At 37.0% G+C, this 16,978-nt stretch overlaps 1 protein-coding gene across 3 annotated transcripts in view; it reads right to left on the bottom strand.

Moving 5' to 3' along the window:
• Position 1: 1 nt before the first annotated feature.
• The window catches only part of ptpn4b (protein tyrosine phosphatase non-receptor type 4b), a 37,989-nt gene continuing 21,012 nt past the window's right edge, over positions 2 to 16,978 (bottom strand). For all 3 annotated transcript variants that reach the window (XM_084117538.1, XM_084117540.1, XM_084117539.1), the window contains exons 16-27: positions 12,110 to 12,269; positions 11,938 to 12,018; positions 11,063 to 11,119; positions 10,141 to 10,297; positions 9,882 to 10,054; positions 4,690 to 4,780; positions 4,542 to 4,603; positions 4,301 to 4,447; positions 3,694 to 3,822; positions 3,466 to 3,614; positions 3,231 to 3,366; positions 2 to 2,254 (exon numbers count right to left, since the gene is read on the bottom strand). In XM_084117538.1, coding sequence (XP_083973664.1) covers positions 2,156 to 2,254; positions 3,231 to 3,366; positions 3,466 to 3,614; positions 3,694 to 3,822; positions 4,301 to 4,447; positions 4,542 to 4,603; positions 4,690 to 4,780; positions 9,882 to 10,054; positions 10,141 to 10,297; positions 11,063 to 11,119; positions 11,938 to 12,018; positions 12,110 to 12,269 — 1,441 coding nt within the window. In that variant the 3' untranslated portion in view covers positions 2 to 2,155. The remainder of the gene's footprint in view (positions 2,255 to 3,230; positions 3,367 to 3,465; positions 3,615 to 3,693; positions 3,823 to 4,300; positions 4,448 to 4,541; positions 4,604 to 4,689; positions 4,781 to 9,881; positions 10,055 to 10,140; positions 10,298 to 11,062; positions 11,120 to 11,937; positions 12,019 to 12,109; positions 12,270 to 16,978) is intronic.

Raw genomic sequence — 16,978 nt, 5'->3', positions numbered from 1 at the left:
GTTTGAGCTGTATTATATTTGATTTGACGTGTGTCACAAGCGCCAAAAGACGACTCAGCTTATTTAAGCACAATTTCAAAGTTTACGCCAGTAAGAAACAAAACATTCTGTACAAAAGACGTACTTGCTCTCTCACAGACATACAAACACAACTGTGTGTATATACAAACATGACATACAATTTCCTCTGTACTTTTAAAACAAAAATAACCACAGTTATCTTTTCAGAACACTTTTAATATATAACATTGTATTTACAAATATTTCACATATGACACTATGTAGTTAAGAGCCCCCCCACAGGTGTCCGTATTTGACAAAATGTTCAACATAAATAATTAAACAACATATTTTTCCCCATCACACAATAACAGTATAAATTCTACAGTAGCACAGCTGACTACCACAGTCAGTTGCAAAGTGCTGTCCTTTTTTCGTTCGTTTTTTCCTTAAATACAAAAATACCACCACTTCCGGCGCAACGCCGGTAGTAAATTTCTAGCTGCTGCGCTATAACGACGTACACTGAAGCAAAATCAGCTCACATTCAAAACGGTGGGCGGGATTGGTCCTTGACGCCAAATCGTTTGCGCAATGGCACCGCAAAACATCGTACGGGGGGAAATGTTCGCAAAAACGTTTGCAAACAATTAAGATGGTGTCGCATTAAAAACGTTTTGATCTTCAGAATGAGAACTTCATGTTTTGCAAACTAAAATCTCATGTTAAATTCATTGATCATTAAGCATTTGTAAAATGTTGCACTTATGGTGAATAAAACGCTAAAGTGGCCAATGTGTTCTGTAAATGCCATCATCTCTACAGCCATAGCAAGTACTAAATGAACTATGACCACCTTACGAGTATATTGCATGTAATAGCTAACGGGTAACTAGTTAGAGAAGAGGAGAAATGGATAAGCATAAATAATGATTAGCAGAATTTTAACCTGTATCTTCAGAGAGGGGAGCAGATATTACTACTCAACAAAGAACACAATTATTCATACAGGGCGAACAATTTAAATCTGAAGGTACTCGGCTTCTTACAGTTGAAGTTGAAATTTTGATTGTAAACATGGAAGAAAATTGGTATTTGAGACTATGTGACGATCTTTATGCTGACCAGAGAGAATGCTAGACTAAATCGTACGTTAAACGATTAATCTGCATACATACTTATCAACTGAGTATCCAGTTTCCGCCACGAAGCTAATGTGAAATTCACAGCTTTAATTTCTAAATAAAACGCTTCAAAGATCCGGCAAACGTGGATCTGAGAGCAGAACAGCTGCCTGATGCATATTTAACGATACAAACGTCAGGCGTTTTACGCACTATACGTAGCCTTGCAATAAATAGCGATTAGCCAAAGCGACGCACCAATTGGTTTCAGAGGCAAACAGCTGTGAAATTTGGCAGCAAGACACATCTTCACCATGGCTCATTTTCAACGCAGCTGGTGGCTGATAATTTCACTAAATTTAGAGAGAACCGTAATGATACCATGGAAACTGTATCAAGAATCGAAAGTACTTTACGCAAGTCTAAAGTACCTTGCGAATAACCTCAAAATCTTCAGGGTAAAAACGAATGAAAGTGTATCAATAAAAGCTTCATCGATGGACTGCTTTTGTTTGACGATTAAAAATCGGAAAAAAATTACGTTAACGATTTAAACTCGTTTTAAACGTTAAAACAAAACAGTCACGGTCAAGAAAAAAAAAGATAATGGGGCGAGCACCTGTTGCTTTTAAGTCAACTGTTAAAAAAAACAAATAAATAACCAGTAAAATGTTAAATGCTGTCGTTAGTTGCAAGAGTTAATTCTGACATGGACTGTGGTTCATTTCAGCTTTTGGCACGAAAGCAAAAGCTCATTTCTTTCTCCGACCCAAATAATTAACGTTATTAACAGTACCTATAAATCAATAACCTGATACTGCGTGTTTTTTTTTTCTTTCGTAAAAATGAAAAATCCCCTCAAGTCATTGTTTGTCGCTGTAAAGTGCAATAGTGCTTTTTCGTCTGTATTCTAGCTTGCAGGCAGTCATGTCCACTGCCTTCCAGCAGGGGGCGACAGCGAGCTGAGCGCAGATCTCACAGGCAGTAGTTGTAAATCACAGAAGAAGCTCAGAAACGCTGAAGAGTGGTGTTCATTCTTCCTTTTCGACCGGAGGCTCAGTCTCGCACGGTTTTACAATCTCCTCTTCGTAAACTTTCAAAATCGCTTCGCAGACGAAACGGTACTGGCTCTGCAAGCAAACAAACAAAAAGGAAATGTAGTGAATCAGCTGCATGGTAAAAACAACTATGTATACCAGATCATTCAACGTAATTTTTGAGAGACTGTATCAAGATTTGTAGCATCGAATCTTCGATAATTATAAACTCAGACTGAGATATTTCACAGCAAGTCAACTATGTAGCTCACGTTAGAACCTTTTATTTTGGATAAAAACATCTGACAAATGCATAACTGCAAATCTGTCCTAAACGTTAATTGTCAATTAAACAGTCTCTTCCTGTCTAAAGGGGCTTTCGCACCGAGTAGTTATAGGAACTTAGTTATAGGAATTAGCCACCAGGGTGATTACCCGAGAACTAGATGTTCCTCTAGGGCCATTTTCCCGATTGCATTCGCACCGCTAGTAGGAACTCTGAAGTGATGCAAGTCTTATTTTGACCGCGCTGAGAAAGCCAGAGCCTGACTCAGTCTTCATTAGTTTACGGTCTGTTATTAGATAGATACGTTATTAGATAGAACTGTTATACAAAGAAAAAAGTATTAGCATTTGCCGTGTGGTTGATGCCCAATGTCGCTATCTGAGCAGAAATACATAATCGCATTGGATTTTCTCCTTAGCGTTAAGGTTGAGAGGTCCATCTATCACTGTTTTCCATGTTTGTGGAGTAAATGAATAGGCTATAATCTGTGCGTGTACACAGCTTTTTTCTTTTTAAATAGCGGGTGCTAGTCTTTCGCGTGTGTTCGGCCAATCAGCGTACACTTACGTCATTGGTAGTTCCCATTGTGCTGGGTTAGACCCTTCTCTGAAGTAGGAGCTAATTTAGTTCCCCATAAAGACGTTCCTTTAACTAAAAGCCTTCCCAGTTCCTGTGGTGCGAACACGCCAAAAAGTGGGTTCTTCCGCCATTAGTTCTAGCAACCATGAAAAGGTTCCTCCGGCGCGAAAGCCCCTTAAGTGCGCTGTTCTTCTGCGTACTCACAGGAGTCTGGATCATCATGGCACGCTGGTCTCTCATGGTTCTCACGAGGTCTAAGGGATACACCGACTGACCATTCTCTATCAAACACATCGCTGTCTCCATGGTGATAAGCACCCCGGTGCGACCAATCCCGGCGCTGAAAGAGAAAGGGGTGGAGTCAATAAACAAATCATGGTGTCTTTTTGTTTTGTTTTTACTTGTAAGAGATTCTGTCGGGACATTTTCCAGGCCTGACCTGCAATGAACCACAACAGGATCTGGAGTGTCGGCTCTTTTGCTGCGTACTTGACTGACAAAGTTCAGGAAGTCCGACGAATCATCTGGCACGCCGTGATCGGGCCACGCCAAGTACTGCATCTGACAAATCTGCCTTTCTTCTTTACTCTGTTCAAACATCCAAACAGACATTAGCACATACGTTTATTTACATTAATACATAAGAACATTTGAGTAGATGCGTCACCTCCAGGTGTGTAAGAGTCAGATCTCTGAGCATGTACGCAGAGTTCCCTTCCTCCGACACGCATGTAACCTGGAAGCCTCCATAGGCGCCACTTGCGGAAACATTTGGCCAGTATTGATGACATTTCACCTAAAAGGGAAAAGTCCAATATACCATATAAGACAAGATCATCAATTGAAATCAGAACATTTTTCTGACACACATTTTGATAAGATTAAGACAAAAAAAAAATTCAGAGTACCAGAACCAATTGATTTTTTCATGACTTCTTTTAACTGTATATATTGAAAGTAAGTTTGATAAGGTAACTTGTATTTTGACTGAATAAGAGCAAAGGTCATGAACAGGCCCCCATTGTATAAGTGGCTCAGGCTGGTTACTCCTCTTTGACTCCATGTGGAAAGATTAAATTTTTTATTATTAATTAAAAACATTGGGTTATACCATATTGGTGTGTTGGCTGATTGTTCCAAATTGCAATGTCGTAGATCATGTACCTTCCACCAAGCATTCATTGTGGCATAATAGTTTTATAACCAGGGAGAGTTTTTGTGTGAATGTGTAAATACCATTTAAAACATACATTTAAAAAAATATATATTCATACCCTGCCACGTTCAACTTGTGTCGTCAGCATAACCACAAGGGCGGCGCTCTGTTCCCACACCATCTGCCAAAAGTCAGAGCATGTACCGGGAAGTGGCCCTTGGCAGGCAATATACCGCTTTACTTCACCTTTACTCGGGACTTCCATCTGAAAACACACAAATATATACAGATTATCACTCTCTAAGAACAAAACATTACCAAAATAACTTCAAAATAAATTATCTGAGAAGAATGCTCACATTGATGAAATTTGCATTGATATAATCATCCGTCCCCTTTAATACAACTCGAGTGGTGTCGTCTGTGTCACAAAATAAACTGTTATGAACATCTAGCTAATCATGAAAACATTTCTGAGTCCAACACAAACACAAGCTGTGCACTCACATGGAGAAATGTCCCGATAGCGGTTTTTGGAGACGTTTTGTGGCAATCTGGCGCATGACATGGACATCCCAGGACGTTTCCTGTACAGTTGCTATAGGAGTAAAACACATTTGCAATCAACCAAATGTTTTTGGATTTAAAAAAAAAGACAATTTCCACCTATATTAAGACACTTATGATGAGGAAAATAAAAATTTAGCTTGGTCCTGTTTACTGTATGTTATTGTGCAACATTAGCATGTTTCACTCATTAATAAACAAGCTAAATTACGCTTTTGGTTTGTAAAAGTTCATGACATAAAAACAGTACGCTCAGCAAACAGGAAATAATCGAGACAGTCAGAAAAGAACAACAGGAAATTATGTGACTAGAATGATTCAGCCGACAGCCCAGTGCAGCAGTGTATGCGCGCGTGTGTGTGTGTGTGTGTGTGTGTGTGTGTGTGTGTGTATGTGTGTGTGTATGTATATATATATATATATATATATATATATATATATATATATATATATATATATATATATATATATATATATATATATATATATATATATATATATATATATATATATATATATATATATATATATATATGTATACACATACAGTGAGGAAAATAAGTATTTGAACACCCTGCTATTTTGCAAGTTCTCCCACTTGGAAATCATGGAGGGGTCTGAAATTGTCATCGTAGGTGCTGTGAGAGACATAATCTAAAAAAACAAATCCAGAAATCACAATATATGATTTTTTAACTATTTATTTGTATGATACAGCTGCAAATAAGTATTTGAACACCTGTCTATCAGCTAGAATTCTGATCCTCAAAGACCTGTTAGTCTGCCTTTAAAATGTCCACCTCCACTCCATTTATTATCCTAAATTAGATACACCTGTTTGAGGTCGTTAGCTGCATAAAGACACCTGTCCACCCCATACAATCAGTAAGAATCCAACTACTAACATGGCCAAGACCAAAGAGCTGTCCAAAGACACTAGAGATAAAATTGTACACCTCCACAAGGCTGGAAAGGGCTACGGGGAAATTGCCAAGCAGCTTGGTGAAAAAAGGTCCACTGTTGGAGCAATCATTAGAAAATGGAAGAAGCTAAACATGACTGTCAATCTCCCTCGGACTGGGGCTCCATGCAAGATCTCACCTCGTGGGGTCTCAATGATCCTAAGAAAGGTGAGAAATCAGCCCAGAACTACATGGGAGGAGCTGGTCAATGACCTGAAAAGAGCTGGGACCACCGTTTCCAAGGTTACTGTTGGTAATACACTAAGACTGAAATCATGCATGGCACGGAAGGTTCCCCTGCTTAAACCAGCACATGTCAAGGCCCGTCTTAAGTTTGCCAAATGACCATTTGGATGATCCAGAGGAGTCATGGGAGAAAGTCATGTGGTCAGATGAGACCAAAATAGAACTTTTTGGTCATAATTCCACTAAACGTGTTTGGAGGAAGAAGAATGATGAGTACCATCCCAAGAACACCATCCCTACTGTGAAGCATGGGGGTGGTAGCATCATGCTTTGGGGGTGTTTTTCTGCACATGGGACAGGGCGACTGCACTGTATTAAGGAGAGGATGACCGGGGCCATGTATTGCGAGATTTTGGGGAACAACCTCCTTCCCTCAGTTAGAGCATTGAAGATGGGTCGAGGCTGGGTCTTCCAACATGACAATGACCCGAAGCACACAGCCAGGATAACCAAGGAGTGGCTCTGTAAGAAGCATATCAAGGTTCTGGCGTGGCCTAGCCAGTCTCCAGACCTAAACCCAATAGAGAATCTTTGGAGGGAGCTCAAACTCCGTGTTTCTCAGCGACAGCCCAGAAACCTGACTGATCTAGAGAAGATCTGTGTGGAGGAGTAGGCCAAAATCCCTCCTGCAGTGTGTGCAAACCTGGTGAAAAACTACAGGAAACGTTTGACCTCTGTAATTGCAAACAAAGGCTACTGTACCAAATATTAACATTGATTTTCTCAGGTGTTCAAATACTTATTTGCAGCTGTATCATACAAATAAATAGTTAAAAAATCATATATTGTGATTTCTGGATTTTTTTTTTTAGATTATGTCTCTCACAGTGGACATGCACCTACGATGACAATTTCAGACCCCTCCATGATTTCTAAGTGGGAGAACTTGCAAAATAGCAGGGTGTTCAAATACTTATTTCCCTCACTGTATATATATATATATACATATATGTATACACACATACATACACACCAGGGATGGAAATTAACTTTTTTGTCCACCTGCCACTGTGGCTGGTGGATTTCAAAATCTACCAGCCACTCAACGTTTTTACCAGCCACTTTCTTGTTTTTAACCGACAATGTGTAACTGCATGTGAAAATGAATACTACAAGATCTACAATACTTAAGTCGTTTATTTCATAGGGTCTCAAGTCTCAAGGAAATACTGACATTTTCTCTTTCTCTCTTGTACACACAAACCATGAACTGATACACGTTTCATTAAATGAGTAGGGCAGATTAAACAAAAAACAAACATTCCTCCACCCATCCTCCCAGTCCAATTTACTCCTGCTCATCAGAATCAGATTCTGAAGTCTCAGAGGTGCTTTCCTGAGCATTCTTCTTCCCCTCCATGAACTCTGGCCTTCTAGGCCGGATGCTAGCCTGATGCCAGAGCTGGATAGCAGGGGTAGGGTCATAATCCTCAATAGAGGGACTAAATAGCTGGACAGTCAGCAGGTCACAGAGGCTTCTTGATGTAAGACGGGACCTCCAGTCATTTTTCACTCACTTCATTTGACTGAAGCCTCTTTCACAGTCTGCAGTAGAGGCTGGTACAGGTCAACCAGGCTGAGGATTTCGGGGCACTGGTGTTGCAAAAACCTGCTTTTCCCTGTGCTATCTTTTTTACCTGGATGTGGCATTTGGATGATTCGTGGCCTTTTATGGCTTCCAGTTTTAGGTTTTTAGTCCCAACAATGAAACTATTAGTTCTCTTATTGGCATCTTCTGAAGCGTGTTGACGACATACCGAACAGAACATTGTCAGACTTTGTCATATTCTAATCAACATTCTCATATTCTAATCATATTCTAGACATATATATATATACACAATGGAGAAAAGCAGACAATGGGGAGTCCCGCGATTGGTTAGTTTACGACGAGACAAGTCTGACAATGTTCTGTTCGGTATGTTCGGAATGCTCAGGAAAGCACCTCTGAGACTTCAGAATCTGATTCTGATGAGCAGGAGTAAATTGGACTGGGAGTGGGGAGGATGGGTGGAGGAATGTTTGTTTTTTGTTTAATCTGCCCTACTCATTTAATGAAACGTGTATCAGTTCATGGTTTGTGTGTACAAGAGAGAAAGAGAAAATGTCAGTATTTCCTTGAGACTTGAGACCCTATGAAATAAACGACTTAAGTATTGTAGATCTTGTAGTATTCATTTTCACATGCAGTTACACATTGTCGGTTAAAAACAAGAAAGTGGCTGGTAAAAACGTTGAGTGGCTGGTAGATTTTGAAATCCACCAGCCACAGTGGCAGGTGGACAAAAAAGTTCATTTCCATCCCTGGTGTGTATGTATGTATGTATGTATGATATATATATATTATTTTAAATTGTAAATTCTTTTTAATAATGTGTCCCAACTTTTAGCCTGTACTGTATGTTGATTTCTTGACTTGTCACTGGTGACTTTTCTCACCCTAACCCTTCATCTGTGACCTTTGACCTCTCTCAGGCTGATATGTGTATGCCGCGCCTCAACAAGGGCGACCAGGTCGTGCTGATTAACGGACGTGATATCTCAGAGCACACTCACGATGACGTATATATATACAGTGAGGAAAATAAGTATTTGAACACCCTGCTATTTTGCAAGTTCTCCCACTTAGAAATCATGGAGGGGTCTGAAATTGTCATCGTAGGTGCATGTCCACTGTGAGAGACATAATCTAAAAAAAAAATCCAGAAATCACAATGTATGATTTTTTAACTATTTATTTGTATGATACAGCTGCAAATAAGTATTTGAACACCTGAGAAAATCAATGTTAATATTTGGTACAGTAGCCTTTGTTTGCAATTACAGAGGTCAAACGTTTCCTGTAGTTTTTCACCAGGTTTGCACACACTGCAGGAGGGATTTTGGCCCACTCCTCCACACAGATCTTCTCTAGATCAGTCAGGTTTCTGGGCTATCGCTGAGAAACACGGAGTTTGAGCTCCCTCCAAAGATTCTCTATTGGGTTTAGGTCTGGAGACTGGCTAGGCCACGCCAGAACCTTGATATGCTTCTTACAGAGCCACTCCTTGGTTATCCTGGCTGTGGGCTTCGGGTCATTGTCATGTTGGAAGACCCAGCCTCGACCCATCTTCAATGCTCTAACTGAGGGAAGGAGGTTGTTCCCCAAAATCTCGCAATACATGGCCCCGGTCATCCTCTCCTTAATACAGTGCAGTCGCCCTGTCCCATGTGCAGAAAAACACCCCCAAAGCATGATGCTACCACCCCCATGCTTCACAGTAGGGATGGTGTTCTTGGGATGGTACTCATCATTCTTCTTCCTCCAAACACGTTTAGTGGAATTATGACCAAAAAGTTCTATTTTGGTCTCATCTGACCACATGACTTTCTCCCATGACTCCTCTGGATCATCCAAATGGTCATTAGTAAATTCTTTATGCAGCTAACGACCTCAAACAGGTGCATCTAATTTAGGATAATAAATGGAGTGGAGGTGGACATTTTAAAGGCAGACTAACAGGTCTTTGAGGGTCAGAATTCTAGCTGATAGACAGGTGTTCAAATACTTATTTGCAGCTGTATAATACAAATAAATAGTTAAAAATCATACATTGTGATTTCTGGATTTTTTTTTTTTAGATTATGTCTCTCACAGTGGACATGCACCTACGATGACAATTTCAGACCCCTCCATGATTTCTAAGTGGGAGAACTTGCAAAATAGCAGGGTGTTTAAATACTTATTTTCCTCACTGTATACATATATATACACACACACACACACTGCTGCACTGGGCTGTCGGCTGAATCATATTCTATATATATATGTATATGTATATATATATATATATATGTATAAATGTATATATGTATATATATATATATATATATATATATATATATATATTAAAAAAATGTAAAAGTGTGTGTCAGCTGACTTACATCAAACTGCGCAAGCACAGTACCGCTGGAAAGACCGTCTTTCAGCAGCTGCATTGAGGACCTCAAACTATCAGCATCAGAGTGGCTCTGCTCTAAACCGGACATCTCGGGAATGTACTGGAAATCTGGCTCCAGATCCAACTTCTCCTGCTCCTCGTCCACATCATAGATGGCTAAAGGAAAAGGAAGGAGAGAAAGTGAGATTATAATTCTAACTATTAAAATTAGAATTTTGGAGCTCCATCCAGGCGGATCGTACCATTGGGTCTGACAAGCAGGATGAGCTCTCCTGATTGGTCCTCACAGCTGGCCTTAATTAGCATAACCACGTCATCGTGAGTGTGCTCTGAGATATCGCGTCCGTTAATCAGCACGACCTGGTCGCCCTCGTTGAGGCGCGGCATACACATATCAGCCTGAGAGAGGTCAAAGGTCACAGATGAAGGGTTAGGGTGAGAAAAGTCACCAGTGACAAGTCAAGAAATCAACATACAGTACAGGCCAAAAGTTTGGACACATTATTAAAAATAATTTACAATTTAAAATAATTTGTTTTCAATTTATTATACTTTAAATGAATAAAAGGTTAAAAAGAACTGCATTTATTCAAAATAAAAAAATATTTTCTAATAATATAAATCTTCTTTACTATCACTTTTTTATCAATTTAACACATCATCCTTGCTGAATAAAAGTATTGATTTATTTCAAAAAAAGAAAGAAAAAAAATTACTGACCCCAAATTACTGACCAGTCGTGTATATTGTTGTTACAAAAGATTTCTATTTTTAAAACATTTGCTTCTTTTTTTTTATTTTTATTTTTTTACTTTTTATTCATCAAAGTATCCTAAAAAAGTATCACAGGTTATGAAAAAATATTAAGCAGCAGAACTGTTTCCAACTTTGATAATGAATCATCATACTAGAATGATTTCTAAAGGATCATGTGATAGACTGGATGTCACATGTGACACTGAAGACTGGAGTAATGATCCTGAAAATTCAGCTTTGCATCACAGAAATAAATGATAATTTAAAGTATAATAAATTGAAAACCAATTATTTTAAATTGTAATAATATATCACAATATTACATTTTTTTCTGTATTTTTGATCAAATAAATGCAGGCTTGATGAGCAGAAGAAACAATCTGATCTGAGTGTGACGCATAAACTTACCGGAGTTCCTGGAGCAACACGGGACACTATGATGGGCATCCTCTGGTCAGCGCCACCCTGTGGATGAAGAGGAGAATTATATAAATGAAAATATTCAAAATAAATAAATTAATGAATATATAAAAATACATACATAAATATTATTTTTATACACATAACACAAATTGTAATTAAATATTATACATTCATATGAATTAAGCTCTTATAAAATTGTAATATATATATAACAAATAAAAAGTCAATTGTTTACAATACATATATATTTTATAAATATAAATTTTTAATATGTATTTTTTAAAATAATATTATTTAAAACAGCATTTACAATTTTTATATATTTTTATAAATACACTTCAAATTTTAATTTTTTTTGTGTTAATTACAATTGTTATTTAAAAATACATACTTGTATAAATATAACATTTCAAAATAAATGTTTAATTATTTACAGTACTGTATCTATCTATCTATCTATCTATCTATCTATCTATCTATCTATCTAATCATCTATCACACATACATCTATATATATAAATAAATAAATAATGCACTATTAAGACTACTTTCAGTTATTTAATTTTATACTCAATTATTTATTGTATAATGGTAATAGTCTTTCTCAAGCCAACATTATTATTATAATTATTGTTATAATTTATTTGTATAAATTATAAATGATCATAAATTGAGGCAAGACCTTTGATAGCACACTGACAGAATGTTATCTCATCTGCTATTCATCTAAACATCTATCTGTCAGATTCATAAACAACATCCAAAATATGCTTTTATAATATACATACATTCAGAATTTGCATTTACAAATTACGACATTAGATTTTAGCTTATAAACAGCTGAATGATCAAAAACGCACCTTAACGTTAAATCCAAATCGTCCGTTTTCATCCGGCCTCATTTTAATCAGAACAAGATTGTCATGAGGCACGGCTCCGTTCTGTGGAAACAAAGAGACAATATGAATCAAACAAACCGATACGAACAAACGCATGTAGTGTGAGTGTGTGTGTTAAGACAGTTTTCCCCACCATGCTCTTTCCCGACGACGCAGGTACATTGTATAATTCGCTGAGGTGGTCGTCCAACTCGTGCTGAGACTGTGATCTGCCGTTGTGGGTCAGAGGGTCTTTTCTGGACTGTTTTGGGGGCAGAGCGGGCGGCTGCTCATCGGTCGTGACATCGGGAGACCTGAAAAAAATAATAATAATAATGCAAAGGTGAATGACTGAATACATCACATACTGCATTTGTGTGGTCAGGGCTGGTAACACCAAAGAAATGCATGAATCAAACATTTGACAATATCAAAGTAACTCAAAAAAATCATGTAAGAGTCCATGATTTGTGTGAAAGAGTGTTTGTGCAAGTGTATAGCGCCATCTATTGCATTTTTAGAGAAATACACAACACATCCCTTTCTTATGCCACATTAGTGCCATTTAAAGTCACCAAAATGGACAATTCTTTTTTCTTTTTTTTTTATGGAATACTGCAGTATTTATTAAAAATAATTTATTGGCGAACATCATTATTGTTTTAAATTCATTTGCTCTCATAATCTTTAATCAAAATTAATTCCCCTCCCTCTTGCAGCATTTTTTTCCTCTTCTCTGATCAGGAGTTCACTGGCATGAGGGCGGGACAAACCTGTCACTCACATGAGATCGACCAATAGCAAACCACAACCATCCAATCAATTCCATTCTGACAATATTAAGCCCCGCCCAACATTTTTCCTTGTTCTAGAAGCGGTTTCACTTGTATATTTCATGCTACTTTAATGTAGAGAGACTGTGGAATCCACAGATGAATAATTAAACAATAATTAAATAAATAATTCTTAAGTGAATATAGGCATCACAACATTATTAATATTAATAACTACTCAATTTGACATTAATAAGTGATGAGAAAGTTGAATAGTTGCAATGAATTTTCAGTCCTTTACTATAAGAAACAACTCTTCAAGAAACAGTGCTCCTAAATCTATCCTTTAAATTTAGCAATAGACAGGAAGAAACAAATGTCCAAAGTTGAATATCCAATATAGGCTGATAAATATCCAATACAGTTGGAAACTTTTTTTATACTTTATTATAGCAAAAGTAGAGATGTGACAACCTTTGATCTTTGACTTCTTACACATATTTCCACTTATGAGCCTTTCGTACATTTTTCAGTAGTGCACGATTACAAATTTCTAGCAGATTGAATATTTAGAGCCAATCGTAAACTAGACAACTTTAATTCACTCCTCTTTCCAAGTCTAAAATTTTACATTTTCCCAATCTCAGTTTTTTCCATGACCGTCTGTGGGAACCTTGCCTGTAAACAGGGATAAACTGAACTGTAAACCATCCAAGGATCATGGGTAAGATGATCTGATTCCTTCATAATCATTTGCAGACTTTTCATAAAATGCCGTAGCCTAGGCAACAACGATGATTTATGTTCTGGAAGTAAGAAGCAGGAGGCATGAGCAGCGCTGTATATCTGCTGGGTGTTTAGTGAAGATTTCCAACAATTCATCAAAGCTCGCAGTATTTGCATACCAGGCGGAGAGTATTAAGACCCGGGACTGTTGCCTCAGAGAGAAGCCATGTCTGTGTGTGAGTGTGTGTGTGTGTGTGTCTCATTATGAATGCTCAGATTTCAAGCATGAAAGCCCCTCTGCTCTGCAGTCTACAGACAGCGCTCAGCGCCCCGGCCTCCAGGACATTTACATAATAAAAACAAACGAGGCGAAAAAAAAAAAAAAAGAAAAAAAAAAAAAATCACCGTTAAAACGAAGACCAGGATTGTTTCAATTGTCAGGCTGAAGGGAGAGACATCCGATTCGCCTTTTGTGTCGTTTAAATGTGGGTTGTGACAGTTAAATGTGTCGAGTCGAAAACGCAACGTGACACTAAATGGACGAAATTAATAAAGGGTTGGCGCTAGATAGCGCACAGTTTTAGGTCAAGTTTCCTGATCCACTTAACATACAAACTTAGACTTTGTATTGAAGAAAATGTCAACTTTTCAAATGTTAGGGCTGTAACAACTAATTGATTAAATTGATAAACTAAAAATAAAAAGCTATTAGTTGGGTCTCATATTGAAACTATTTGATTTTTCGAGCAAACAATGAGCCCTACAGAACAAAAGTAAAACGAATTGCGTAAATGCGATAGTTTGCGCAAAAATGGTTTTACGAATAATTAACTACACTAGAAGGCTGCAATAACTAGGCGATTAACTAAATGAGAAATAATAATGAATATTGCTGAGAAATGTCAATAGCGATTAACTAACATTTTATGCGTAAAACAAACTTGCGCATTAAAATTGAATGCAATAGTTTGCGCAAACATGTTTTTACTTTGAGTAAAAAAAAAAAAGATTAACAAAACATTTGGGCCGCAAATACTAAAATCAGTTTAAAAAAACTGCGATAAATGTAGCGAAAAGCAAGTCATTTCTTTCAGCCAAAAAATAAAAAAATAAAAATGAGGGCAGCAAAAACTAAGCAATAAAAATCCATAAAAACTGTCAAAAAAAGAATGTCAATATCACAATGTTTTTTTTTTTTACTCACTTTGTAAAACCTTGTAACATTTATATTTTAAACCTTTTTTTTGCATAAAATAAACAGTTTTGTTTTACAATTTTGCACATTGTACAAGAACATCATGCTAGAAATAAAATTTGCCAATTTATCCAACTTTTTTTAAACGGTTGTTAGTAGCACTAACTTTTAAAAACTCTTAAACTAAGAGGTTTCAGCTTTTAAAAATATCTAACAGAAACAATCTTATTTGCCTACTGAATTTTGATTAGTCCTTACTTTCTTCCATTTATTTGCATACTGAATTTTGATTGGTCCTTACTTTCTTCCATTTATTTGCATACTGGATTTTGATTGGTCCTTACTTCCATTTATTTGCATACTGAATGTTGATTAAGCTATTCGATTTTGAATTGAACTCTTGATTAGTCTTGATCACATTTCACCTAGCAAGTACAGGCATTTCTTTTCATATTCTTTCAGGTCAAAAAAAAGAGATAACAAGTGCGACTCATCTTTATATAGAACATGAAAACTCACACAATGAGTCAAAGGTGTGCTGGACAGCCTTGATTCGGAAATTCTGACATTGCGAAACGAGATTGGTGGCACGATCTGAGAAAGGAAATGTGTTAAGCGTGGTCACAGCTCATTCCAATGGAAAATATTGTTGGGTTCATCAGTGTGAACTCAATCGGTCCTGCCATGGTAACACTCTGAACTGTGCCCACCACAAAGCTCACAGCAATTTCCACTAGCTCGAAAACAGTGTTCAACCAACAACGTGTCATTTCGTCAGAGATATGTGGTCACACGATATTAAACCTCAGGTTGCCAGTGAGAGTGTGCGTCTACAGTGCAGTGCTAAAATAAGAACAAAATTTCACAGCGGAAACTTTGATGACTCAAAGTGTGTCAGTCCAGCCCTTGTGTGCTGAGAACGCATCATTAAGCAGATCAAAATCTAGAATTGTGTAATCTCTGAATACAAATATCACAATTGTCCGACTGCACACAATATAACTAAGGGGGTAATTAATAAGCGACCTGTTAGAACTTACAGGACACGCACAAGCAAACAAATACAATGTGGTTGTCAAACAAAGTTTTAGCATCATAACATTTTGCATACGAGCTGTACTGGGGGAAACATTCAAGTGGCTTATCTTCACAATAGCCTGAAACGCACTGCCAAATGCCATGCCAAAAAAACCCCTCAATATGTCAAGTTGATAAAAATCATTATGGTTAAAAAATAATTTAAGACAACTGAGTCATTTAAGAGGATGAAAGTTTGTGATAAACAGATGGATGTCTTATCGATTAAAATCGATAAAAAAATTAACGAATCAATCACATTTTTATGTAATTAATCGCACCTAACATTAGAGATTTTAACTCTTTCCCTGCCATTGACAAGTTAACTCGTCATTTATGAGAAAACGCTTCCCTTCCAATTACGAGTTATTTCCGTGTTATCACTGTTATAAGGTAGGGGGAACTATTACACATCTCCTGAACGAGTACAGAATCTCCAGACCAAAACCCAGGCAAAGAAGAAGCAGAAACCAGCAATTTCATACGTAAGCAGATGCACATGTAAAATCATCAACAATAAACAGCATATAAATTAAAATGGCCTAATGTTAGTATAATTAAACAGATTTTTTTGGTTTAAAAGCAAAGGCTCTGTTATTTCTTTTGATATATATATATATATATATATATATATATATATATATAGCATGTTCAGATATTCATACAACAAAAAATTCTGTGGGGCCATGAAAATGACCAAAAACGCTGCTGTAGGCTGGCAACTTTTTAAATATATTTTTAGATTGTAATCATTTCACACTTAATCTCCAAATTAGGGCTGCACGATTAATCGAAATGAAACCGCACAAAATATGGCAAAGGCTGCGATTATTTTATGCGCAGCTTGTCAGTGAAGCACAGCTCTGTGATCAGTAGTAAATGCTACTCCATCTGAACACCAGAGGGCGCTATCGCGCAGAAATTCGCGCAGAAGTACGATAACGCAAGTCGTTCCAGGAAATCCCAATGGGCATCATATTATCACTGTAGCTGAATAAACAGAAGATTTAAACATGTTTTTCTGAATGATTTACAAAATGTTAGGCCCAAAAAAATAGCGAAAACCATCAAAAATGAACGAAAATAGACTGTTTTTACGCTAAAACTTTTTTTTGCACAAACTGTATAGTGTACATTACATTTTCTACTACCTTTCGCACATTGTACAAGAAGAACATGCTGTTAAAAAATTCTGTGGATAAAATTTGCCATTTATATTAAATCAATAATTTAAACAAATAAACAAATGAAT

This window comes from Abramis brama, assembly GCF_963993115.1.
Source record: "Abramis brama genome assembly, chromosome: 6".
Classification (NCBI taxonomy): domain Eukaryota; kingdom Metazoa; phylum Chordata; class Actinopteri; order Cypriniformes; family Leuciscidae; genus Abramis; species Abramis brama.
Note: the sequence above shows the minus strand (reverse complement) of the source record. Positions and strands in the feature narration are given on the sequence as shown.